Source organism: Talpa occidentalis, unplaced genomic scaffold (assembly GCF_014898055.3).
Source record: "Talpa occidentalis isolate TD23 unplaced genomic scaffold, MPIMG_talOcc4v2.1 talOcc4.5, whole genome shotgun sequence".
Classification (NCBI taxonomy): domain Eukaryota; kingdom Metazoa; phylum Chordata; class Mammalia; order Eulipotyphla; family Talpidae; genus Talpa; species Talpa occidentalis.
Genome location: NW_023604861.1, coordinates 46485998 through 46513087, shown reverse-complemented (window position 1 = coordinate 46513087; position 27090 = coordinate 46485998). Strand labels below are relative to the sequence as shown.

The following is a 27090-nucleotide window of genomic DNA, read 5'->3' as shown; positions in this document are numbered from 1 at the left end:
CCTGCTTGTGTGCTGGGGAGCACCCCAATCTGTACAGCTTTTGTTGTCTTTTGAAGAGTTGGCTTCCCTAAAGTGGTTTAGGCTTCCAGAGTACTGGGAGCTGGCCAACAGCAGCCAAGGTGGCCAATCCAACAACATCACCAGAAGAGACCCCACATATTACAGAAAACTCTCTTCTTCTGGAAGGCCTGCCAGCGACTCCCCCCAACCCCCAGGCCTCCTGGAACCGAAGCCTGAGAGCTCCTCCCCTCCCATCTGGTGTGGGCCGGGCCATTCCCCTCTGCAACGAACTGCCAGGCCCGGTGGTCCACATCCAAGGTCCTAGGCCCGCTCCTCCCTCCTTCTGGAGTGGCTGAAGCCGCAGGGCAGGGAGGAGCTCCCATCTCTCACCGGGATTCCTGCGGCAGCAGGGGCGCGACGCTGGAGGGCTTGGGGGACTTGCTGAGGCTGGGAGGCAGGCGGCCCTCTCGAGCGGCGGCGACCGCAGGCGGCACAGCACCCCCCTGGGGCGGCGGCAGTGCCATCAACTCCTCGCCCGAGGTCACCGCGCAGTCCTGCTCCGGCTCCGTGTTTCCACCCCCGACCGCTGTCCCACAGCCGCGCTTCTTGTCCTCCTCCTTTTTCCACTTCATGCGGCGGTTCTGGAACCAGATCTTGATGTGTCTCTCGGTCAAGTTCAGCATGACGGCCAGCTCCACTCGGCGTGGCCGAGAGATGTATTTATTGAATAGGAACTCCTTCTCCAGCTCCAGCAGCTGCGCGCGAGTGTAGGCAGTGCGCGTCCGCTTGTTCTCCTCTGGCTCTGCTGCGTAGGCGCCGCCTGTAGGTGATACAGCAAGTAAGTGTGGTCCCCGACCCCTGGATCTTCTCTCTGCCACCACCAGTGCAGCAGGATCCTAGGAGCTCCGCCCCCCAGCCACACCCACCGCCATCCCAGACCCTTACCCCCGAAAGACAGGCTGGGCGCAGGTAACCTTCCCCAGGAAAAGATGCATTTTCTCGGAGGTCAATCTGAATTCTGTCAGAGTGGCTCTTGAGTGAATTCACTTAACTGATGTTTGGGTTGGTGCTGATTAAACTGCACATAATAGGGCCTCCCTGGTGGCTCAAGGGCTTGAGATGCAACTTATGAAGCTATCCTCAGCCACTGCAGCAGGAGTTCGAGCCCCGGCCTGGGAGAAACCCACATGGCACAGTAGAACTCTCCTGCCTTGCCCGCTGCTCCTCTCAGCAGTGTCTTCGGTCTGTCTGCCTGTTCTGTTCCCCACTCTGTCTCTGGTGAATTCTCTCACCCTCCCGCGCCTCTGACCGGTATCCCAGTTCTTGTATAAATAAATAAATCTTTTTAAAAAATAAAGTGCACATAATAGATATAGAAAGCCAATGGATTCTACCAAGACAATACCATGCCTTGTGTACCGGGCTTAAAAAAATCCACAGTAAGAAATACTTTCCAGATCTCCATCCAGTCTACACACAGCTATATAACCAACACACACAAAAAATCAGGACATAAAACCAAACTTTATCAGGTGTGATGCTATCTAATTTTACCTATTCTTAATGATTTCATAAAAGCTGGTCTCAACCCAGTAAATTGACATGTTGATGGACTGATCGGTTGCAAACCTCAATTTGAAAAACCTTCAGCTAGTAAAAAGCCCCAAGGTTATGATATATTGTTATATCTAGTCATATATTATCTCTCTATATTGTAACCATCCCCAACTTGAGAGCAGGTGAATTCTCTGTAATTGTCATTTTAACCGCAGTGGAGGGGCCCCTGCCCTTGAGGAGAAGGGAAACTATTCTGAACTCCAGGAAATGTCACTGGCAGCCCAGGTCTCTGTGCCATCCATCCCAAATACAGTCAAAAGTGAATAGAAGAGATTGGGGAGGGTCAGAGGAGGCTGATGGCAACTGGGGGAGCAGAGTGCTGAACCCCACTGAGAAAATGGGAACCCTTTGAAGGAGGGTATAGTGGTGAGGTCTAGGGCTCACGTCTCCTAGCTTCAAGGCCAGTCCAGGAAGCAACCCATCCAGCCCGGCTGGCAGATCAGTGCTACATGCAGGTGTTTGCAGTTGAGGTCAGGATCTTTTCCTTTCTGTGCAATATATTCACTGCATCTGGTGTGTGGATGCCGCAAGTTCCACCAGTACTTGGGCAAGGGGCCTAAGTAAGCTTCTCTAGGGCAGAGATATGGGGCATTTCTCCCGAGACAGTTGGCTAAGCCTCAGGGAGATGAAAAACTAGTGAGCAGATTTAGGGGAAGGATTAATCTGCTAGGGTTCTCCCCTCCCATCCAGGTGCAAAGGAGGGGTCTAGAAACCAAGGCGGAGAGGTTCAGATCTAAGAAAACAGAGTACTGTTCCTTGGGAGAGCAGTGAGGAGTGGAATCTCCATGCCTTACACTTACAGGCCTTCCTTGGTCTCAGAGATAAACTTACAGTAATAATTGTAAAATGTCCTCCAAAGTTCTTAAATTCAACCCACAACCTCTCTGGACTCCAGTCATTCTGGCAGACTTCCAGAAGTTCTGTGGGGTCTGCTGCCCCAGGGAACTTGCACCCTGATAAGAAGATGTCCGGGGCTCCCGGATTAGGCCTTTCCTATGGCACTGGGTGAGCTGGGTTAGGGGAGAGTGGGCTAGTGAGATTGATGCAGTTCCACTTTCAGAAATCCCTGTTATTAGTATTCATATCTGCGCTGCAAAACAAAGCCCCTTTCATCACTGCACTCTTCCAGGGACGCAAAACCCCTCTAGGAACAGGCAGTAAGGCTCAATCGCCCTTGAGGCCCGGTTCCTTCGAACATTTGCAGATAAGAGGTGGGTCGCAGCACACCCAGCACCCTACTTTCAGGAGAAGGGAGGTGGTACCCGCCTTTCTTCAGGCCTGAGCTTCCAAGGGGTCAGAGCGCAGTGGAAAAGGCCTGTCCCTGTGAGTTTCCAGCCAGAGGATGTTTCCTTCCAGAGTCCCTCCATCTCGGCAACCGTGTTGATTTTCTTGGGTTTTACTTTCTGGCTCCTTGGATTCGCTCAAGCCAGAGTTCCACCAAAGCATGGGTCACACCCCACTATGGTAGGTTAGGAACTTACTTCAATTCAGAAAACCATTTTTAGGGCCTTCCTTGACTTTTTTTGTCCCCCGAGGAAACCGTGAGGAGGACCCGAGTGCCCCAAATGCAAGTCCCCTGCGCCGTGCGGGAAGAGAGCCACGGAGGCAAGGCGGGAAACTAATGACCGAGACTAACAGCCCCAGGGGGGTGACTCTGTTCTTCCCCTTCCAAGACCCCTGCATTTCCCTGGCCTCTAAGGCCTTTGGTCCGAGACGTGCGGGCTCGATGAGTACCCAGAGCGCCTCGCAAGCATCTCCGTCTCCTTGGTCTCCAGGTTTCGCCGGAGGTGGGGACCACTGGGTCCTGTCCTGTTTCAGGATCTCTCCAGTCCTCACCGACCTTCACGGGAAAGTCAACCAGTGAGGGGCGACCCGCATGCTCTACGCCAGCTGGGAACACCCTCACCCCCCAAAGCCCCGCTTGGCTGCCCCCGAATTTGTGTCAGGCAGGGTCGGCGGTAAGGAGAGCCGAGAGTTCTCGGAGCGCGCCAGCTCGAGTGTCTTTCCCCCACTCATGGCTGTCAGATGCCAGGGAAAGAACAGCTATTTGTGGCGCAGGTGCGGCCAGAGGTGGCCGCGCGCGGAAGCGGTGGCACCGCAGCGGCGGCCGCACAGGCCGCGCCGGAACTCGCTTCCAGCCCGGGGCGGGGAAGGCGCCGGGGGGCTGCCGGGCCCTGCGCCCCGGGATCGGGGGAGACCTTCCGTTCCGAGCCCGCACTAGGGTCGGCACGCGAGGCTCCCGCCGCGTGTGCAGCCGGGGTGTCTCCTTGAACCTCCCTCGCTAGGAGGCCGCACGGGTTGCGGCTTCAAACGCTTTTGCTTGGTCAAAAATAAACTCGAATCGCAGCGGCCTCTCTCAGAGGCCGGACGCGGAGGCTGCGGGGCCAGCGCTCCACCTGGCCGAGAGGCCCGCGCCCGGGGCTTCTTCCCTCGCTGCCGGACCCCTTTGCAGAGTGAGGTGCGATTTCCCTTCCCTGCTTTTCTGCATCTCCTGGGGCTCCGGGGACGGCCTGGTCTTCTCAAGTGAAGCCGCCCGGGCTACCTCAGGGCAAAAGGGGCCCCGAGACAACGAAGGAGCGCCCCAAGCCCGGATTAGAGGCATCTCAAGTCCTAAATAGGCTTCCTCTACTCTCAGGTGTCCTGGGCTGGCGGCTCCTCCCCTGAGAAGGCGCTCGAGGGTCTGGTGCCTGGACCTCAGCAGAGAGCCACCCTGACATCAGGGGGTCCTGCAGCTCAGGGTAGAGGGTTGGAAGCTGGAGGAAGGAGAGCTGAGTGGGAGCAACGGATTCAACTGGACTGGAGACGTGTTGCCGGGCAGGATGGCCTCGGTGGCTTTCTGCATCGTTTATTCGGACCCCGGGTTATCCTCAGGGGCTGGGAGCGCCAACTGGAAGAGGGTCCTGGGAAGCGCTAGGGGACAAAGGGGGCGTGGATCCAGGCTTACCTGCCCACTGGCCTTTCCACGCGTGAGCCTTAGTAGATTTCATCCACGGGAAGGGCAGCTGGACGCGACTGGGCTCCTCTAGGGGCCCGGACTCGACTCCATCCGGGAAGGGCCCGGCAGGCGCGGGAGGGAGCGCGAGCTGGGCAGGCAGGTGGTGGTGGAGGTGCGCCACCGTGGGGTCGTCGGCCAGGGGGGGCACCTCGTATGGGGAGATGTCCGGGGGGCTGCCCTGCTCGAGCGGGCCCAGGGCGCTGGGGAAGGGGGGCGGCGGTGGCGGGGGCTGGCGGCCCATGTACAGGCAAGCCGGGGGGCTGGCGCTGAACTCCGGCGCTGGGCCCCGCTGGAAGGCGCACGGGTCCTTGTAGAGCTGCGTAGCGGCGTAGTACTGCTCCTCGCCGTTCATGGCTGCCGCCCCGGCTTGGGGACCCGTAGGGAACTGGAGCCCGGGACTTGGGGCTGTGCGGCGCTCCTGCTTCTGGCGCCACCCCAGCTCGCTTTGACAGCTCCGCTCAGCTCGCCCAGGGAACCCGCGGACCACGGGGACTGGCCGGCTGGTCGCAGCGCCATAGGCTCCCCGGTGCCCCACGTGGCTCAGCCTGGAGCCATTATTGGCTTGGCTGACTGCTTTAAGAAGCAAGGCCCAGGTAGCTAGGAGCACCTGCATTTGTTTCAATTTTCTCCCCCAGCTGAGTTTACTGGACGCACTTGGAGAGCTGGTAGTAATCGCCAAAGGGAGGCCTGCAGGAAAATATTAGAACTCCTATTCATTTATAGAAAAATGTTCATGGCACTTTAAAGATTTATTTTCCTTGTATGTTTGACAATGCACATAATATGCTTGTTATGTAATATAATTTATAAATATAGACATATCGAGTTTGTGTACCAACTTTCTTTTAGCTGTCAGAGAATGCGGTTAAAAAAGTTTGCAGATCCCGTCTCTGCAAGTCAGAAATTGTTGGTTCTATTTTATTTATGACATATGTACACAACCACCAATCATGTTAGTGATCTAATACACAAAGATCCAGCATTCCTTATGTTTTTTTCTGTGGCTGAGCTGAAATTTCTGGAGTGCAAATGGGAACATCATAAGCATTTACAGTGGCTTTTATTTTTAAATTGGAGGACATTATTAGTTTTGATTTTAAGGAAATTGGGGCTTTTTGACCAACTCTAGCAAGGGTGAAAAGAAGTAGCATCCCCTCTTGTGGTTGGGAGATGAAAGGGGAGGGTTGGCATTGGATTTCCAGATTCTTGATGGCTCTCCACCGTCAACTGGAGAATGTCCACTGCTGTGTGTGACTGAAATAGAGCAAACAGGAGAGAGAAAAGTAGTGTTAAGAAACACAACAGCTGCATTCATGGCAATGCCAATCCTTGGAAGTTTCCACCCACTCAGCAACTTCTGGGCACTCTGCGGTCTCAAATAGACTGCTTTTTGGACCCCATGGTATGGACTATCTAGGGTGGCAGTGGCCTCCTACCTCTGACCTGAGTCTGCACATCTCTGTCCACCCACCTGCCCTGGATATCTAGCACAGCCTCCACCTGGTTCTGCCAATATGATCATATTCCTCAACCACAAAGGGGAGGGAGTGTACAAAAACCGGACAGCTTTGCTGAAAAGTTTCTGCAAGAGGGAGGGTGAATCACAATGAACCAGCGCCTGATTACCCCTGCAGGAAATCACTGCAACCTGACTTTCCTAAACTACAAACTACAGCCGGTCCTTTGCCAGGTAGATTTTAATATATTTTCTCCTAGTGGAAATATTTGCATTAAATGAGTATGGATTGAATGAGCTACTCTGAAATGTCTTCATTTTTTTTCACATATGAAAGAACTTTTATCTAAAACTCTAGTTCAGTTTTTTTTGTACAATTGACATTTTATACAATTGACTTTTTAAATTTTTTAAACAATATTTGCTCCCCCCACCCCCTCAGGTTGAGTCCCCATAGAATTTCCTTCCCCAAGGCACCCAGGCACCATCACCACAGTCCCCTGTGCTCCTTCCTCCCTCCCTCTGATCTCTCTCCCTCCTCCTTCCCTGCATTATGTCTCTGGTTTATAATTGTCTGTTTTTGCTTTGTTGTGTTTTGTACTGTTATTATTATTTTTTTACACTGATGTCTTATCTGGTTCCCCTATATTCCTGCTATAAGTGAAACCATCTGATATTTTTCCTTTTTCCTTCTGGCTTATTTCACTGAGCATAATTCCTTCTAGCTCCATCCACGTTGCTGCGAATGGCATGAGTTTATCTTTTTTAATGCTGAATAATATTCCATTGTGTATATGTACCACATCTTCTTGATCCAGTCATCTATAAAATGGAGCTACCATACAACCATATGGCCCAGCAATCCCACTACTAGGGATCTACCCAAAGGACACAAAAACATTGATTCAAAAGAGCACCTGTACACCCATGTTTATTGCAGCACTATTTACAATAGGTAAAACCTGGAAACAATCCAAATGCCCTGAAATGTCTTCATTTTCATTAAAAAAACAAAGTCAGCTGAGGCCTCCCTGGTGGCACAAAGGATTGGGACTCAACCTATGAGACTGTCTGCAGCCTCTGCAGCACGAGTTGGATCCCCTCTCCGCTGGGGAGCAGCCCGCATAGTGCAGCAGCCCTCTCCTGTCTGTCTGGCTGCTCCCCTCAGCAGTGTACTTCAGTCTATCCGCCAGTTCTGTTCCCCACTCTGTCTCTGGTGAATCCTTTCACACCCCCCCCCACACCTCTGGACTGTACCCAAGCTCTTGTATGCATAAATAAATGAATTTTTTTTAAAGAAAAAAAAAAAAACGAAGTCAGCTGAGAATTTGGAGTTGTCTGAATTTTCCTTCTCTTTTGAAATGTTGGTGCGGTCTCAAGACGCGCGCATAGATGCGCCCTGGGCACCCAAGGGTCTTTGCTAGTCTGGGAACCAGAGCTGCTCAGGGGCTTATCGCTGGCCGGCTCTCACCCAAAGGCAGACTGAAGGAAGACCAGAGGGTCGGGGCAGAGTGGCGATTTCTTCAGGGAAAAGGGCCACCTGTGGTCCTGGGGGAGTGAAGGGCCGTGGGACCCGCGTACCTAATCTCTGCATGCCGCATCAATGAGTCCATTGTTCGTGCGGCCGCGGAGGACCGGGCGCTATCGCCCTGGCCGCTAGTGACCACATCGATCAGGAGGGCAGGGCCTGAGCGGGGTTGCCCGGTCGCGGCGTGTTGACCCTCGGAGATAATCTGCCAGGTCGCCACGGGTTGACTTGGCGACGCGGTTATGAGCAGGCAGCGCGTAGTCTTGGGACAAAGATCGCCACTTCCCCCCTCCCTCATTTCTTCTGCCCGCTCCTCCTTCCCCCCACGTCTCTGCCACAACACCCCCCTCTCCGGACTCGGCCCGAGGTCCTCCGTCGCCTCCTCCACGCCTCAACGGCCACCCCGACCCAGAGTGTTTACTTTGCACTTCTGGTCTAATTGCACATTTCTGTAAATTGGTCTCCATTTCGATGCTTCATTTGCTCGCATTTAATATTTTCGCTAGGCTCCGCGGAAGGAAAAGAGGGGCTCAGCAGAAAGCAAATCCGCCCACCGCTCTGGCTGCAAAAACCTGACAACCCCCAGCTGAACAGAAAAATGGGGGAGCAGGCTGCCCACGGCGTCCACGGGAGGCAGGGCCACGCTTTCACAATCAGCATTTTCGGGAGCCCGCTCCAGGAAGACGAGACCCGGGAAGCAAAGGTCAAACAGCCACTCACTGCTGTGATTATTATTAAGTGGGAGAAAACGAACAGGATTTTTGGTTCGGCTCGTTATAACGCACATCCAAATAAAAAGCTGCACACCCCGCAGACCCCTCCGCCCAGCAAGGCCACGTGTTGTGTTTCTTGGGTGGCTATGGCTCCTGGTACCATAAAGCAGCCAAGTCCATTACAGGTGAAATGCGTTTCCGCTCGGCATCCCCCGCTGTCGCCCGCGCCCCTCTGCCTCCCACAGGCTGGGGAGCGATACCGAGCCATTAGGCCCGCGCCTTCCCGAGTCATTTAACAGCTCTTATGGATAAATAAACAAAAAAGGCTGTAAACCAATTATAGTGTGGACAGTGAAAAAGTCGTTTATTAGCAGGACGTCCTGATAGCCCTCGCTGATACTGGAGGTCCTGGCCGGTCCTCTTGCCCGGTTCCTTCCTGAGCCGCGGCTGGCCGCCTGGGGAACACAGGTTACCTTGTTCTTGGAAGGTGGCTGAGTCTTCTCGGTGGAATCGCAGACAGGTCAAGGGCTGAACGTTGCTCGCTAAGAATAAGTAGTTTGAAGCCATTGTATCCATTATAAAGGAAAGACAAAGCAAAACAAAAAGAGGTGAGCCTCACTTAGTTGCAAGGATGTGTTCACAATGAATTCGCATGGAATTTAAGTGATGAGAGCACGTTAGTTTTTCTCATTTGCAGTTCAAAATAAAATTAGACTATATCCTGAGGTGAAAAATGAAAACAAACGGTAGGGTACCGGGTCGCTCAGGAGATCACTCCGCCTTTGATTTACTTTGAGTTTCTCTACGGGACCATTTTCTTCTGTGGGCACTCGTTGCAGGCCGTTGTTTTAGTGCCCCCAGGGAAAATGGTTTTCTCCTTCCAGATTTTCTGTCTGGCACCAAGTCTGGAAGCATCTTGGAAAAAGCCAACTGATTCAGGAGACTATGTCAGACTTTGCTTTAAAGTCTTCCTATGGATTCCGAGGGCAAAACAAGCCAGTAAAATAAATGATGTTGAAATTATTTTCCGGAGAATTCAGCCCCTCCCCACCACAGCGGGGCAGGTAAGCACGGCCTAAGAATTCAATTTAACTGGACAACTGCGTTGTCCTCTACTGCTAATTCTACCGTGATGGACGAGCAGTAAGGGCTACCCCTGAGGCTGTGTTACCCCAGGACTGTGCACAGCTCTCTGGCTCACTGCTTAGTGCTTGCTCCCCAAGAGTGACACCTCCCCCCCAACCAAACTTCCTTCCCACTTTTTTGTTTAATCCTTCTGAGGCCCTCTGTTTATTTTGCAGCTGAAAGGAAAAGTGTTAAAGGAAATTGAGATATCAAAGGGTCTAAGCCCCTTGCTTGCCTCTTCCCAGCACCCCTGGGGTTGGCGTCAGCCTTCTGGACCCATCCTTTTGCCCAGTCTTACCCAGGCTCCATCTCTGTTCCATCATCCAGAGAGGCATGCAGTCTCTAGAATCCAGCCCTTGCCATTCTCTTCTCATCTTAGCCCTGGATAACCAGCTCCTTGCTTGCTTTGAAATTAATTTTCTTTGCTCCCCACCCCCTCCCCCATCACCATTTCCTGTGACTAATCCTTTGTTCTCCTGGGAACCTTTTCTTACCTCTAGGTTCCTGCTGGAGCCTAGAGAGGCTTAACCTATACTTCCGGTTCACTCCAGCTACCTTCCTGAACTAGCCTGCCTTTCATGGTTTACTGGTCAGAAGGATGGATATTTTCAATAATATTTATTCAGCAAACACTTATTTAGCACACGTTGTGCGGGCTAGACCTGCAATCGCTATGAATGACAAAAACGCAATAGTAAGTCTCTGTTCTGGCTTTGGTGTGCAGTGGAAAACTCCTAGGATCTGCACACGTTCATCTTCCAATTCTGTCTGTGCTGTGCGCAAGTTAGGTGTCTCTTGGCAAGTTCTATGTATAATTCCACTGGCCCTCCCTGCCCTCATTTATAAAATAGAACCAACAGTACTGCCCCATTAAGTATACTATAGGCTAATAGCAGCAAACAGCGAGCCAGGCACTGTTTCAAGAATTTTGCATATATCAATCCTCACTAAAATCCAGTGAGGTATTATTGCTGTTTTGTGAGGGAAGAAACTGAGGCCTTAAGAAATAGAGGTCTTAAGTAACTTGCCCAGAAGCACACATCTAGTAAAGTGGGAGAACCTAGACCCAAGCTGAAGTGGTCTGTGCTTAGAATCCATTCTCTTGGCCATGACACTATACTCGCTGCTATGTAGCAGGAAATCAAGAAATCTAGAAATTTATTTATGTTTTGGTTTATAAACAAAAAACTTTCTTTCTCAGAGTGTAGAAACTGGGAATAATGATTAAGGTACAAGCAGATTCAGGGTCTTGTGAGTACTGACTTCCTAGTTCATAGGAAGGGTTTGGGGTCTCTTTTATAAAGGTTCTGACCGCATACAAAAGGCACCATACTTATGCATCTTCCAAAGTCCCTATCTTCAAATACCTTCTTAATGGGGATTAGGAGATTTCAACATTTGAAGTGGAAGGAGGACACAAATGTTTAATTTACTGTATGAGTTAACACAATTTTCAGCAGTGTCACCACTGATCCTTATGGAACTTTTGTGTGATTTAGTAAAAGGTACTTCTTCCTGTTGGAAAATTATCATAATACATTTTTTATAGTGTAATTTTTAAAGAATAGGATATTTCATGGCTTTCGGCCAGAAAAATTTTTACAATACTCAATACTCAAATCTATAGAATCTACATTTGTGCATCCTCTTAATATGTGACACTCTTAAGTAATAAATCATTTCACACTGCTGATTTTTTCAGCATAGGCAAAGGTGGATTAGAGAAAATCATAGACCAAAAGCCTGGCTTGATCCTTGGAAACACTGAAGGACATTTAACTATCTACTTGGAAACATCTAGAAAATAATGTGGTGGTCAGTAGAACCCATCAGGAATGTTGATTAGTGGAGAAAAGTTAACTTGGAGAGTGATTTCTAGGGCAGATGCTAGTGCTCTGCCTTCATCTGCCTTATTTAGAAATCTCTAGAAGGCATGGACCTCAAATTTTCAGATGAGATGCTTAGAGGAGTTAGGACTACAGAGATGCTGAATAATAAAATTGCACAAAGGATGTTTTAACATTTGTTTTTGTGAGAATTCAATGAGACAAAATGTTCTTGGCACTTTATAGATACCTAATAAACGGTCATCTCTTCCTTTCTTCTTTAGCATTGCTTTTAATGCACCTACGAGCAATTCACTTTTGGTCAGTACTGCATTCAAAAGAATTTTGGAGTTACCGCCATAAACCCATGCCTCAAGACATTCCCATGTAGGTTGGCCTGGAAAGGTATATTCAGAACAGTAGGAGGCAGTGCTGGTTGCACAGATCTCAGTGTTTTAGGGGAATATGCCCAAAGTGGGGACCTGCTTAAAGAGGATAGAGGGGTTAGGGAGAGCTGGGTACCACCAGCTCTAACCATTCAACCTCAGTACATCACACAGAGAGAAACAGCTATAGGGGTGTCTCAGGACACCTCCCTTTCTATATTTAGGAAAATCTGGATGACTTGAAGGGAGTGAGCTGATCACAGCTAAAAAGACCTGAGCTACCCCAGTAGGTGGGGACTGCGGCTATGTCTTATAACCAGAGACCACTCTCACTGGATTTTCCACGGTTCTGCCATGTCCAGGTTGGAGATGAATAGCTGCAAATATCATAAACTCAGAGGAAGCCCTCAAATGGCTTGATAGGAGGGGGAACTTAAGTGTCTGGTTGAAGCAGGGCTAGAATCCAGTTCCATTCCTGTTGTCTCCAGTCAGGAAGGTGCAAGCCTGACCTTCTGTATGAGGTTGCAGGAACACCTCTATGAAAGTGAGTCCTCTGGATGTCTCCCAAAGCTAAAACCCATATTAAAGTGTTAAAATTAGAAATCTGGGGGAATAAAATTGAAGGAGTCAGCTTCAAACTAGACCTGTATCATGAAAGGTCCCCATTCTGGACTGCCCAGGGTAGATCTGTACCCCATTCTGCAGTGATTTAATTAAAAGCTGCTTGTTTGACTCTGGTCTTAACTTCATTGAACCTTCCCATTAGTAATTCTTTCTAGGATAGACAGCTCTTATCAGTGTATTGTGCAGAGAGAAGCTGTATTTGAATGCCTTTACTTTGTCTGTTTTCTCCAGTTACCTGGAGAAACACATTTACTTTTTGGGAAATCCCACCAAGTTATAAACTCCTACTAACCAATGAAATAGCTTGGATTCATAGTGTTTCTAGAAGTGTGATTCATGTACCATGTATATTGAAATCACTGGGCCTCCCTGGTGGGGCAAGGGGTAGAGTCTCAGCACTATGAAGCTATCTGCAGTCACTGCAGCATGAGTTGGATCCCAGGCCAGGGAGGTGACCAACATGGCACAGCAGAGCTCTCCTGTCTGACCTGCTGCGCCCCCTCAAGCAGTGTATTTCAGTAGATCTCCTGCTCTGCTCCCTACTCTGTCTCTGGTGAATCCCCTCACCCCCAACTCCTCTGTCCAGTACCCCAGTTCTTGTATGCATAAATAATGCAAATTTCTGAGTCTAGCCCCACACCTACCAACAACATGGGGGTCAGGATGAGGTTCAGGAATCTTCATTTTAAACACACCCAAGATCATTCTTATGCACAAGATGAATTGAGAATAACAATACCATCAAGCATTTAAGCTATATATTATTTTATATCTGGAGCCTCATACATTCATCAAACAAACATGAGGCATGAGTAAAAATGTGTCAGTACATCATTAGGTTGTTGTGAGTTTTAAATGAGAAAGTATAAGGAAAAATGCCTAAATCAGTGCAGAAAACATTAAATCTTCCCATGAATAAAACACATATAAATCCTGAATATTTCCAAAGGTTTTTCTTCCATTCTTACATATCCATTATTATGGTGTATATATATGCATATATATAATGTATATATATATATACACACATGTACGCACATACACATACAGATATACACATATAGATATACATGTGTACCTCTGTGTGTGTGTGCAAGTGTGTAGTTTAAGGATTTTAGAAAGGATGAACATGATCTTATTTTATTATTGTGCTTACTCCCACTGAGCGCTGTAGCAGAGTAGGAGTCTTCTTGGGATGTTAATGTGACTCCAATGTAGGCTCAGCAAAGTTGACCTGAGCATTTCCAGCCACAGTAGCTAACACATAAGGGCAAATAATGGGAGGCAATAAAACCAAAGCAAATTGATTCATCTCCAGGCAGTACCATTAACTTGTGTCTTAATGCTATACTCTCTCTACACTGAACATGACTAAATAGCTTCCTTTAAAGGTAAATGAATTTTATATAATTTGCAGCTAATTCCATTTAATTCTGCCCACATGAGCATGTGATAAGGGAATGTTAAACTGGTTAACAACAGCGGGCTAAAAGGGGCATTCAGGAGGAGGCCAATATTTGATTTCCAAGTGCTCTGGCTCAACGCTGAGAAATCCAGATTACTATGAGTGTGTTGGTTTCTTGGTTGTTTGCTTTCTGTTCTCCTAGCTCCCGAGTAAAGGGCAGTGAGAAAACACTAGGATCCCATCTGTCACAAGGAGGCCAGTTACAACAATAACAACTACTCCTTTTTATAGAATCATTCTTGGTCTGACAAACTCCCTTTAGACTACAGGGAATCAGGAGGAGTAAAAATAATAGAATCAATGACAACGTTGTTAATCTAGTAACTTAAACAGTCTTTGCCTGTCGGGATGGCAGAACAGGCTTTTTTATCTTGGAAATAGGAAAACTTTCTGGATAGTAAATTATTTTTCACAAAATGTTTTTAACTAGATAAAATTCCTAAAGAAAGTGCCTCAGGTATGAACCTTGCCCCCTTTTAGTCACTTAGACATAACATTTTAAAACCTGGAAAAGAACTGGCGTCTTTAACTCTATATGTATTATTTCTTCTTTTTATTCAACAGAATGTCAGCTGTTGTACCACTGCATACAAGAGCTGGGGTACAGGCCAGAGGTGCAGGGGGGTGAGAGGTTTCACCAGGGGCAGTGTGAGGAGCAGAATAGGTGGATCTAGGGAAATACATTGTTGAGGGGCCTCCCTGGTGGCACAAGGGTTAAGACGCAATCTATGAAGCTGTCCGCAGCCACTGCAGCATGAGTTCAATTCCTGGCTAGCCAGGAAGCAACCCACATGGCGCAGCAGACCTCTCCTGACTCGCCCGCTGCTCCCCTCAGCAGTGTACTTTGGTCAATCTGCCTGTTCAGTTCCCCCCTCTGTCTCTGGTGAATCCTCTCTCTCACCTCACCCCTACCCCCACCCCCCCGCCCCGCGCCTCTGGCCTGTACCCGAGCTCTTGAGGGAAGCAGCGGGCGAGACAGGAGAGGTCTGCTGTGCCATGTGGGTAGCTCCCTGGCCAGGCATGGAACTCCATGCTGCAGAGGCTGCAGATAGCTTCACAGCACTGTGCTTAACCCCTTGTGCCACCAGGGAGGCCCGTTGGAAACTTAAAATGGAAAATTATCATCTGGATAACTTGATTTGCATTCCTGTTCAGTGCTCACTTACATCAGCAACTGGCCCAAGCTGTGAGCTTCATAATGCAGACCCAAGTCTTCAGAGTCAGAAAATGCTCTCTCTACTGGACAGTCTATCTAACAGAAGTGGTTTCATTTGGATGTTGCACATTTAGTTCTTTGCTTGTCAATATTGGTGACTCATTTCAAGAGCCATGAACTCTATCTTGGTTTGAGGACAATCGTGTTTCCCAGAGTGCAGATGTTCATAATCACCACTTGCAAGGTAGTCCATACCTGCCGCACGCAGCACAGAGGTAGTTCTGACTTGATTCATTCAGATAACTGAAGAGAAAGCAGATGCTGAGGTGCTTAAATGATCAACTTTGCCTTTACTGCTCCAATTCACATTCGAGTTTGTCACTTGTATGCTGAGCTTTCAATACAGACCCAATTGTTTCCCATTTCATTGTCACCTTAAATAAGGTATCCTTGAAGTCTGAACACAGAAAACTACATGTCATGAATATAAAATATTATTATTTATGCATTCTAGACATTATGGTCAGTCTATATATAAACTAACCTAATTTCCATTGGTTTTCTTGGGAAGGAGGCACATATGGATCTAAAATTCAACTTCAGGGAAGAAATTCTTTTCTCTTTTTACTAATGCTGTATTGTAAAACACAATCAATCAGTGTTGTCTGGTTCATTTACAAAGCAATTTATTAGACTCTGCCAACATGGTCACAGTCAAACCTTGAAGTTTCTAAAAGTTGGAGTTAGAGATTGCCATGAATCCAGATAAACAGCAGTGTTTTCTTACCTTCCCAGCAAATTGTGACGGGTGATAACAAAAAGGCAAACAAAAGTTTCTAACCCCTAGGCTGGTGTTATCTGTCTCCTGGCCCTGTAATTACACAGAATTTGGAGTTTTCTCAAGAGAGCGGAGTGACACTATTTACCTTTTTATATTTATATGACCAGTAGCCAAACTTATATATAACTGGAAAACTTCAGTAAGGAAAGTACTTACCGGGAAACATTAAAATTTTCCCTTTTCTTCTGCTGCATTTCCTTATAAACGTCTTCCCTGCAAACCCTTGTTTTATAAAGAGAGTGTTGATCTTATTCCATCTATTGTTTATAATATTCTAGGATTTTGGCTCTGATTTACTGTTTTTGTTATGAAGAGAGGAAAAAACTGGAAATGATTTGTGTACATTTCAACTGAAAAATTTTTTTTAAATGTTCCATTGTTGAAAAATAAAGCTTTTCTTCCCCTATTATATTGGGTAAAGGGCAGTGGAATCATCTTGGAAACAAGACAGGCACATGACCTGACCGGTTCCTCACTTCTCATCTAAATCAAGCTCCTTTTCTCAAAAAATATACTTGAAAAGACTAAATTTTGTTCAACCTCAAGATAATCACTAATACAGCAATAAAAGCAAGCAGCAGTTGTAGTCTATGCCTCTTTAAATTTTACAGAAAACCCTCATATTTATCAAGTTACTAGATGTTGCACAAATTTCATCTCCTTTCTCTCACTCTCTCCATCTACAGGAACCTGAAGCATAATTTCTGTTTATACCCTGAAGTTATTAGAATTTTTTCACATTTGGTGCCTGGGAAGGAAAACATTGTACTACAATAGGTAAGCAAAGATGTAAAACCAGAACAAAGTTCTGACTGTTCCAGTTGACTATCTCTTTGAGGATGTACTGAATTCTATGAATCGTCTCCCCAAACAATGCAATGATCTGTGTGTGTTTATTGGGTGGGATGTTCATGCTCTGTACAAGGGACTTAAACACTGGATAATTACTGCTCAACTTTCTAATTGTCATCGCTTGCTCCATGAGGATGATAAATACAAAGTCAAATGATGTGTTTTGGGGAAGTAAATTGTTTTTAGGATTTGTTAGAAATTTGTAGGTTTACAGGGCCTCCCTGGTGGTGCAAAGGGTTAAGCACTGCACTATAAAGCGATCCGCAGCCTCTGTAGCACCAGTTCGATCCCCAGCCTGCCAGGGAGCAACCCACATGGCACAGCAGACCTCTCCTGTCTTACCCGCTACTCCCCTCAGCAGTGTATTTCGGTCAGCCTGCCTGTTCTGTTCCCCACTCTGTCTCTGGTGAATCTCTCACCGCCCCCCCCCCACATCTCTGGCCTGTACCCCAACTGTTGTATGCATAAATAAATACATCTTTTAAAAAAAGAAACTTATAGATTTATAGATGCATTGAACTGTGATGTTGTCATAAATGGTAGTTTGGCTTAAGGTTGTTCTTTCCTTTCTCCTTCTTGCCTTCAACAGGCACTCTGGAAGGCTTTGGGAATATAACAGAATATGACATGCTCTTCACCCTGGAGGCTTTAGACTTTAGTAGTGAAATTTATGTGAACACATGCATGGCAAAAAACTCCATATGCCTTGAAAGTGTGACTTCCATTTCTTATTGGTAATTGGTGAACACATTACTCATTTAATTATAATCTGGCCTTCCCTTGTGGCCCAGTTTCCAGTTATTTCCTGAAGGCAGATAGGATATGATCTGGCCTCATCATGTATTAGCAGTTTGACTTTGGACTTTCAGCTGACCAATGCTTCAGATTTCTCATCTACTGAATGGCAACTTAGTGGGTAGTTAAAATCATGGACTTTGGATCTGGACTGTCCTGGTTTGAATCCCAGCATCATGACTTATTAGTTGCGTGACCTTGGATAAGTTCCTTACACTCTCTGTGTTCCTCTTCTGTAAAATGGGAATAATGAGAATACCTAGTACATAAAGTTGTGCCCTCTGAATTAATAATACGTGGATGACATATTGTAAAAAAAAAAAAAAAAAAAAAAAAAAAGACAAGGGCCTTCCTGGTGGAGCAAGGGGTTAAGACGCAACCTATGAAACTATCTGCAGCCACTGCAACATGAGTTCGATTCCTGGCCAGGGAGCAATCCACATGGTGCAGCAGACCTCTCCTGACTCACCCGTTGCTCCCCTCAGCAGTGTCTCTAATGAATCCTCTCGCTCCCCATACCTCTGGCCTGTACCCCAGTTCTTGTATGCATAAATAAATAAATAAATCTTTAAAAAAAAAAAGACAAAACCAAACCTACAAATATAGAGTGCCTGGATCTCCCTCCCTCTCTCCTTCCATCCATCCATCCATCCAACCATCCATCCACTCATCCATTGCTACTCAACAGATCGTTATGGAATATCTGCCCTATGCCATACACTGAGCTAGGGGGTGCCATAGTAAAGAGGAAGTCTCTGCTTAAAAGAAAAGAAAAAAAAAAACAGCTTCTAGTTTAGGAGAGGAGGCAGGCAACTAGAGAGGCTATTTAAATGAAGTAAATTGATCTCTGTGATAGAGACAAAGGTGGCTATGATGAGGATACCTGGCAGGGACACATCCCCCAAGCAACTAGCGCTCTCCTTCCTGCTTCATTAATCCCCCAGCTAAGGCACACGCTTTCAGCTCCTTTAGTATTTTCCTCTCATATTGTGATTTTTTAAAACTTAAAAAAAATTAATTTTGTTAACATACTTTTGTTATATTTCTCAAACTGTGTTCACCTTTGAAATCTTGATGTCCTCAGAGAAGTATCTGTATCCATTATCCTTTCATGTGAGAAAAAGAACTTCCTCTTGTGGTCCTCTTTCATTGCTCAGGACTTTATCTCCACAATGGGTGCCCTTGGCATTCTCTGGAACTTTGGATGCATCCTGAAGGCCTGGATGGCCGACAGACGTGTTTGTTACATCCTGGAGCCCAAAGGAGAGGTTAAGATGGGTCCACAGGAGACCAGCACACATGATGTGTCACTGGAACTGAACTTGAGAAGCCTGAGAAAATGGAAAAGTTGAAATGGTGCATCACACTCAAAGCCAATAAACCCATGTTTCAGATTTTTCTCTGCTGACAAGTGGCTAAAGAGTGATCTAAAGAGACAGGCAGTGGCTTAACAGTGGACATTTGTGGAACATCTTGCACATGAACTCAGCAGGAGTTTCCAATGTGGCATCTGCAGGGTCAGTTATTAGCAATGTGCCCCTTGGTGCTCAGTGTTCCAGCATTGGTGCACGTAGTTTAATGAAATGATCAGGGAGGTGAGCTCCTAAAACAGGGATTGCTTGTTAAGAACAGATAAGGTTTGGGCCTACGTGGTGGCCTAAGGGTTAAGTCTCAGTGCAATCACCAATCACCACTATTTCCTGAGTTTAATCCCAGCCTGGGGCTAACCCACATGGCACAGCAAACCTCTCCTTCCCCCTCCCCTGCTCTCTCCTCTCACCCCCTCCACCTCTGGCCTATACCCCAGTTCTTCTATGCATAAATAAATAAAATCTTAAAAATAAAAAAGAACAGTGAGGACTAAACCTATGCTTCCAAATTTATGTGAAGTTGGCTGGTACATAGGTTTATTAGAACAATGATGTTTCTGCAAGTCAAGATTGCCTAGAACCACCAGAAGCTAGGAAAGGCAGAGGACAATTTCTTCCTCAGAGCCTCCAGGAAGAACCAGCCCTGTTGACACCTTGATTTTACTTCTGGCCTCCTGAACTATGAGAGAATTTCTATTGTTTTAAGCCATCAAGTCTGTGGCAACTTGCTATGGCAGACCTAGGAAACTAATAGGAACAAATGTCATATTTCTCCCCCATAAAAAAACAATAATAACACCACCTCATGGGGTTGGTGTGAGGTTTTATTTATTTTTTATTTTATTTATATATGCATACAGGAGATGTCTGCTGTGCCATGTGGGTAGCTCCCTGGCCGGGGATCAAACTCACACTGCAGTGGCTGCAGATAGCTTCGTAGTGCTGAGCCTTAACCCCTTGTGCCACCAGGGAGGCCCTGGTGTGAGGTTCTAAAGAGAAATTGCTTGTGGAGGCTTGTTGATAAAATTTCTACACTCTCTTCCCATTTTGTTCACTTTTGGGTACTCCCCCCCCCAAATCAAATAACATCTCATTTCTGTTCCTTCTTTCACTATTAGCCCCAAAAGAAAAAAACCTCCCCAGCAGTGAGCATATCTGATGTCTAGGTAAGTTTGGGACCACAAATATAAAGTTTTTGATCCTCTACCCTGGAAAATTCCAGTCCACTTCCAGGTGAATGGACACTTTTTTCTGGAGACACATAGATGGCTGCCAGGGGCTCCTCACAAGCCAGTGTTCATTTCAAAGCACATTGGCCTTACTTCTGAGATGCAGGTGTGCATCCCCAGGGATACCTGCAAACTCTTTCTAATGGGTTTTCTTATATTTGGGAGAGACATTGAAGGAATGCTAGATTTTTAGATGTGGAAGTGCTAAAAAATGATAGAAAATTTTAATAGGATTACCAAGGCCATTGAACTATCTCAAGAAATTACCTTTTGGTGTTCTAAATGCACATGTCAGATATTTTATACTACACAGTAGATTTTAAAATTATTTGTCCTAAATCTTATTTTGGGATTTTGAAATTGCCAAATGTTTAGATCCTTCGATCCAATTTGATCTCAGTTCTTAATAAGCATTCCTTGTTTTCGGAGCCCACTCTCCTGCTCATTTCATAAAGCTACATGTAAGATGTTGGCACACTGAGCTGCAAGGGGCACGTGTGTGGGGTGGGTTCTAGAACAACATGGGTATGAGTCAGATTTGGTTCCCTCGATTCACAGGGACAACACAGAATACATACAAGCAAGTTCCAAGTATAACTAGCTCCTAGCCTGCAGGGATGAGGAGAAATGAACCATTACAGAATTCTGTCAAAACAAACGTCCTGGGGCCTCCCCGGTGGCGCAGCGATTGAGCGCTGGGTTGAGAAGCTGCCCGCAGCCTCTGCAGCGCTGGTTCCATCCCCGGCTGCTCCCGGGCCACCAGAGGAGGGTCCCGCATGGCGCGCAGACCTCTCCTGCCGCCCGCTGCTCCCCTTGTTAGGGGAAAAAGGCTGTCCCAAAGCTAATTCCATACAGGCTTTGTGGACTCCACCCCCACCCCAGTGTTAGGGGGAAAAGGCTGCCCCAAAGCAAATTCCATACAGGCTTTGTGGACTCCACCCCCACCCCAGGCCAAAGCCAAAGACACTGGGAACTCCAAATCCCATCACCACCCAAGGGAAGGTGGCTGGACCTGAGGGTGGGGTTAAGCAGCCAGGTGGATACAAAAGGCAGACATGTGGGCTTTGGGGCTCTCTCCATTTTGGGGCCCTCGGCCAGCTCGCGGCGTCCGTCTAGCTCGGAGAGTGACTTTGGGTTTCCAGGTCGTCGGATCGGGTAGGACGCATTAAAGACTTTATTTCCCTATTTTCTCCCTGAGTTGTACATTTTCCTTATTTCTTTTTCTCTTGTAAATAAACCTTTTATTAACCCTTTGGCGTGTGTCTGTAGTAGAGTATTCATAAGTCCCTTTAAAGCGCGCGGGTGAGGACCCACAGCCAGGAACCCGTTTAATATCGGGGTTGCTCTATAACACCCTCAGCAGTGTACTTCGGTCCTTCTGCCTGCTCTGCTCCCCGCTCTGGCTCTGGTGAATTCTCTCACTCTCCCGCGCTTCTGACTGTACCCAGTGCTTGTATAAATAAATAAATTAAATAAATAAAAAAAATAAATCTTTAAAAAAAAACAAAAAACAACAAATATCCTGTCATAGGACTTTAACTGCACAGTGACCTAATTTGCTCAGCCTAGGTGGGAAGAGGGAGGACCCATGCAGGGTGCTGCAGACTGAATGTCTGTGTCCCCCTCCCCAATTTCTATGGTGAAATCCCAACCCCCAGTGTGAGGGTTTTTGGAGGTGGGAGCTTTGGGAAGCTCTCAGGAATGAAATTAGTGCCCTTGTAAAAGAATCCCAGAGACTCCCAAGCCCCTTCTGTCATGTGAGGATACAAGGGGAAGGTCATCTGTGAACCAGGAACATTTATCAGATGTTGAATCTGCCTGTGCCTAGATCTTGTACTTCCAGAACTCTTAGATTTCTGTTGTTTGTGAGTCACCCAGTTTTTCATATCATAGCCCCCCCCTTATCTGCAGGGGATGTGTTCCAAGATCCCCTGAAACTGCAGATAATACTATGCAATACTATATTTTCCCCATGTATATGCAATTATATAGTTTATTTTATAAATTAGGCACTGTAAGTGATTACAATAATAACTAATTTTTTTAAAAGATTTATTTATTTATTTATCCAAGCACTGGGTACAGTCAGAAGTGTGGGAGGGTGAAAGAATTCACCAGAGCCAGAGCGGGGAACAGAACAGGCAGATGGACTGAAATACACTGCTGAGGGGAGCAGCGGGTGCGGCAGGAGAGGTCTGTGCACCATGTGGGACCCTGGCCAGTGGCCCGGGATCAAACTGGAGCTGCAGAGGCTGCAGGCAGCTTTGCAACCCAGCGCTCAACCGCTGCGCCACCAGGGGAGGCCCAATAACTAATTTTTTAAAATTAAACATTTATTTATTCATACAAGAGCTGCGGTACAGGCCACAGGTGTGGGGGGTAAGAGGACTTACCAGAGACAGAGTGGGGAACAAAATAGGCCGACCAAAATGCACTGCTGAGGGGAGCAGTGGGCAAGACAGGAGAGGTCTGCTGCGCCATGTGGGTTGTTCCCTGGCCAGCTGGGATCGAACTCATGCTGCAGAGGCTGTGGATTGTTTCATAGTGCGATGCTTAACCCTTATAACTAATATTGGGCCTCCCCAGTGGCGCAGCGGTTGAGCGCTGGGCTGCGAAGCTGCCCGCAGCCTCTGCAGCGCCGGTTCGATCCCCGGCTGCCTGGCAAAGGTCCCACATGGCGCGCAGACCTCTCCTGCTGTCCCATGCTCCCCTTAGCAGTATATCATCGGTCTGCCTGTACTGTTTCCCACTCTGGCTCTGGTGAATTCTCTCACCCTCCCGCGCTTCTGACTGTACCCAGTGCTTGTATAGATAAATAAACAAACAAATAAATCTTTAAAAAAAATAACTAATATTAATGGAACCATTTTAACAATACACTAACAAAAGTTATGTGAAATGTGATCTCTTGCAAAATACCTTGTATGTCATATAATTTTCAAACTTCAGTTGACCATTAGTAACAAACCATGGAAAGGGAAACCATGGATCGGGGGATCACTGGATGCTGTTTTTGCAGCCTGAATGGACTAAGACACAGGATGAGACTGTCATCAGCCCCGCGCACTCGCTCTAGAGAGATGGGGCTGGGAATGGGGTAGTGAGGGGCAAAGCTAGGAGTTTGTGACTTGCAATCACCCAGTGCTTTCATCTTGTCTGAGAAATTTCTCAGATTCTTGCTAATGGAGTCAAGGCCCTTTGACACCATCAGCTATGGACCCATACCTGTAAAAGTCATGCCTTTACAATTCTATTTCCTTGATGCTTAGCACATAGCTGGTACACAATAAATGTATATGGATTCTCCGGTTCTCCCTCCCTTCCACATTTCCACTTTTTTTTTTTTTAAAGATTTATTTATTTATGCATATAAGAACTGGGGTACAGGCCAGAGGTGTGGGGGGTGAGAGGATTCACCAGACACAGAGTGGGGAGCAGAACAGGCGAATTGACTGAAATACACTCCTGAGGGGAGCAGCGGGCGAGTCAGGAGAGGTCTGCTGCGCCATGTGGGTTTCTCTCCGGCCGGCCAGGGATCGAACTTGTGCTGCAAAGGCTGCAGATAGTTTCACAGGTTGTGTCTTAACCCCTTGTGCCACCAGGAGGCCCCTCCACTTTTCTACTTTCTTTCTTACATGTCTAATTTCTGTTTGTCAGTCACTACTATGATAAGAGCTGTAAACTTAAAGATGAAGTAGATATAGTCACTGTTGTTGGTTGTTTTATTGTTTTGGAATATTCTCATAAAAATAGAGATTTACTTACTGATCGCTACTTTTCCCTGAACATTTTTTTTTTTCTGAAGTCAAACAAGTACTAGGCTCAGAGGCCTAAAAGGAAGGAAAAACAAATGAAGGTTGGGGTCTGAAGGTCCAGGGTTTAAGGTGGGTGGGGAGGCCGATTGGGGAAAGAGGAAAGAGAAGCAGGAAACATTTTTTTCTAGGGATTGATTTTTAACTTGCCCCTTCCCTCCCAGCTCACATCAATATATCCTTCACAAAGCTGGTTAATTATCAATTTTCATGAGAAAGCAAAGCTACCATACTTTTTAAAAAGCACTTGAACAAAAAGCAGGCTATCAATGCTATGCCTTCAGTTCATTGAAAAATTTGCATTTTGCTGAACTGAACAATTTGTTCATGTCTTCTGCATGCTCTGCGTACTGTAGAATAGTGCAGGCCCCCTATTTTGTGTTTTACATTTACCATCTTTTTTTCTTTTCCCTCTCCTTCTTTAAAATTGATAAAATTTTCTATATTTTCCATTTCCCTACATGCATGATAGGCAACTATAGGTTAAATAACCATTAATAAACCAAGTTTTTAAAAAATATTTTATGGCATAAATTTCCCAATAGTGTCTAAAGTGATCAAATCCACTCTTTCTCAGAATAAGACAGGGATGCTACTGCATTCTAACTACTTAGTGAATTGCCACTATATTCCTTGTTATTTTTATCTAGGGATTTGACATCATTTAATTAAAAATCCCAGAATTAGATTTCTTGGTGGTTAATAAATATTTAATAATATATACCAATATATTTTATTCCTTTCCAATCTTACTTTCTTATGCCACATACTTCCTCTGAGGTTTCTTTTCTTCTTCAGATGATATTCTTTTAACAATGGTATGGAGTATTTACGTGCTCTTAGTCTGCATATTTAAAAATGTTTTGATTATTCCTTCATCAAAAAAATGGTTGCTGTGCTGGATAGTCTCTGTTTGCCTCTTTAAGACCACATATTCTTTGACCTTCTCCCTGAGAGTTGGGTTTAGTCATTATAAGGCACTAAGTGAAGATCACACCTGCAGTCTGAATGAGATGGTATAGACTCATGTCTGTTTCTTTCCCTCTCAGTACTGATATAAATTCTGAAAAATGCCACAAGAGATGTCAAAGGAGGACCTTCCTGGTTGCGCAAGGGTTAAGATGCAACCTATGAAGCTATCCACAGCCACTGCAGCACGAGTTCCATCCCCAAGAAGGGAGCTACCCACATGGCGCAGCAGACCTCTCCTGTGTTGTCCACTGCTCTCCTCAGCAGTGTATTTTAGTCAGTCTGCCTGTTCTGCTCCCCACTCTGTCTTTGGTGAATCCTCTCACCCCCCACACCTCTGGCCTGTACCCTAGCTCTTGTATGCATAAGTAAATAAACTTTTTTTTAAAGAGAGATGTCAAAGAACAGCTCTGAAAGGTGGAAAGAAGAGGTGTATTGGTTGGGGACCTCAGACAAGAGAAACAACATGGTGGTAGGAAATCTTATAACCGCCCAGCCAAGAAAAAAATGTGACTCTGGTCTATGACCACTAATCTAGAAATAAGTTGCAGCCCAGGTAGGCTCATTTCTCTGAGCCAGGTAGGCTCAGATCCACCAATACCAGGTAAAGCCAGCAACATTGGCAAATGAAATAAATTTTAGTAAACCCACTAACAATAAGTGACCAAAGAACATGCTCTTCTTCCCTTTTGGGCCAGAGACCACCCCCACCCCCAAGGATGGCACTTATTAGAAAGATTCCATCACAAAATGGGCATCTTAAACTTGTATCCACCATCTAGAGGTGTCAGGTGGCCTGATCTGCAGAAACTCCTTCTGCCCCATTAGGCAGTACATGCAGGGACAAGCAGAAACTCCGTTTGCACCAGATAAACCAAGCAAACCCAAATAACATTGCATGGAGACTAAAAGTTAATTTGACATTAGAAACAGAGTTCACAAAATTTGGCAAGAGTTTGCACGCTAAATCTAAACAGGGTGACCATTTGCTAAAATAAGGATTTAATCAGGACTCAAAGAATTCTAACATAATAATCAGATGACAAAGATGTGATAAGAGCAACCTGTCATAGCAACAACATCACAAATTGGATGAGAAAAGCGTTTAACTGGTACTAATGCTATGATGAGTCAGATGTTAGCATTTTCTGACAAGGATTTTAGAGCAGACATCATAAAAATTCTCAACAAGTCATTGCTGATTTTCTTGAAATAAATGAAAGAAAAAATTTTCAGTGAAGGAATAATAAAAATGAACCAAATAGAAATTATGAAACTGAAAGTAATTAAAATATAAATCTCATTGGTTCAGCTCAATAGTAGAGTGGAAATGACAGAGAATAAGTGAACTTGAGGATAAATCAGTAGAATTTACATAATCTTAAAAAAAATGGGAGAATTTCAGTAACCCGAGGGACAATAATAAAAGATCCAACCCTGTATCATTAGAATCCCAGAAAAAAAAAAAAGAGAAAAAGAGTCTGATTGAAAGAGTATTTGAAGGAATATGACTGAAGACTACATAAATTTGGTGAAAAGACATAAACCTATACATTTAAGAAGCCGTTAAAACCCCAAATAGGATAAATTTAAAGAAATCCATGTCACAACACCTCAAATTTTTGAAACTGAAGATAGAAATATCTTGAAAACAGCTAGAGAGGGTCTTCCTGGTGCGGAAGGTGTTAAGACGCAACCTATGAAGCTAACTGCAGCCACTGCAGCCCAAGTTCGATCCCTGGCCGGGAAGATACCCACATGGTGCAGCAGACCTTTCCTGACTCTCACACTGCTCCTCTCAGCAGTGTACTTCAGTCAGTCTGCCTGTTCTGTTCCACTCTGTCTCGGTGAACCTTCTCAACCCCTCTCCCTGCACCTCTGGCCTGTACACCAGTTCTTGTATGCATAAGTAAATAAATCTTTAAAACAAAAAAAAAGCTAGAGGTAAGATGCAATACCTGTAGGAAAGAACCAATTTGAACGACAACAGATTTCTCATTTGAAACCATGGAGACTAGAAGAAAATGGCAGAACATATTTCGAGTGCTGAAAGCAAAGACAATTCATTGTGAATGTTATTTTTCCTGAAACTGTCCTGCAGAAATGAAGAGGAAAAGAAGATATCCTCAGATGAAGGAAAACTGAACTTGTCACTTGCCAATTTACCCTAAAATAATGGCTAAAGGAATTTCTTCAAACAGAAACAAAATGATGAAAGAGGGAAGTTTGGAGCATTAGGAAAAAATAGTAATAGGATGGAGAGAAATATGGATAAACACAATAGACTATTCTTACAAGCTTTATTTATTTATTTATTTATTGATTGATTGA

The 27090-nt window shown here is 45.9% G+C and overlaps 1 protein-coding gene across 1 annotated transcript; it reads right to left on the bottom strand.

The window, feature by feature from the left end:
- Positions 1–319: 319 nt before the first annotated feature.
- PDX1 (pancreatic and duodenal homeobox 1) lies at positions 320–4972 on the bottom strand. Its single transcript, XM_037528667.1, has 2 exons — positions 4562–4972; positions 320–820 (listed from the first exon to the last, which is right to left on the bottom strand). The coding sequence occupies exons 1-2, from the start codon at positions 4962–4964 to the stop codon at positions 387–389; spliced, it is 837 nt and encodes a 278-aa protein (XP_037384564.1). The 5' UTR covers positions 4965–4972; the 3' UTR covers positions 320–386.
- Positions 4973–27090: the final 22118 nt, after the last annotated feature.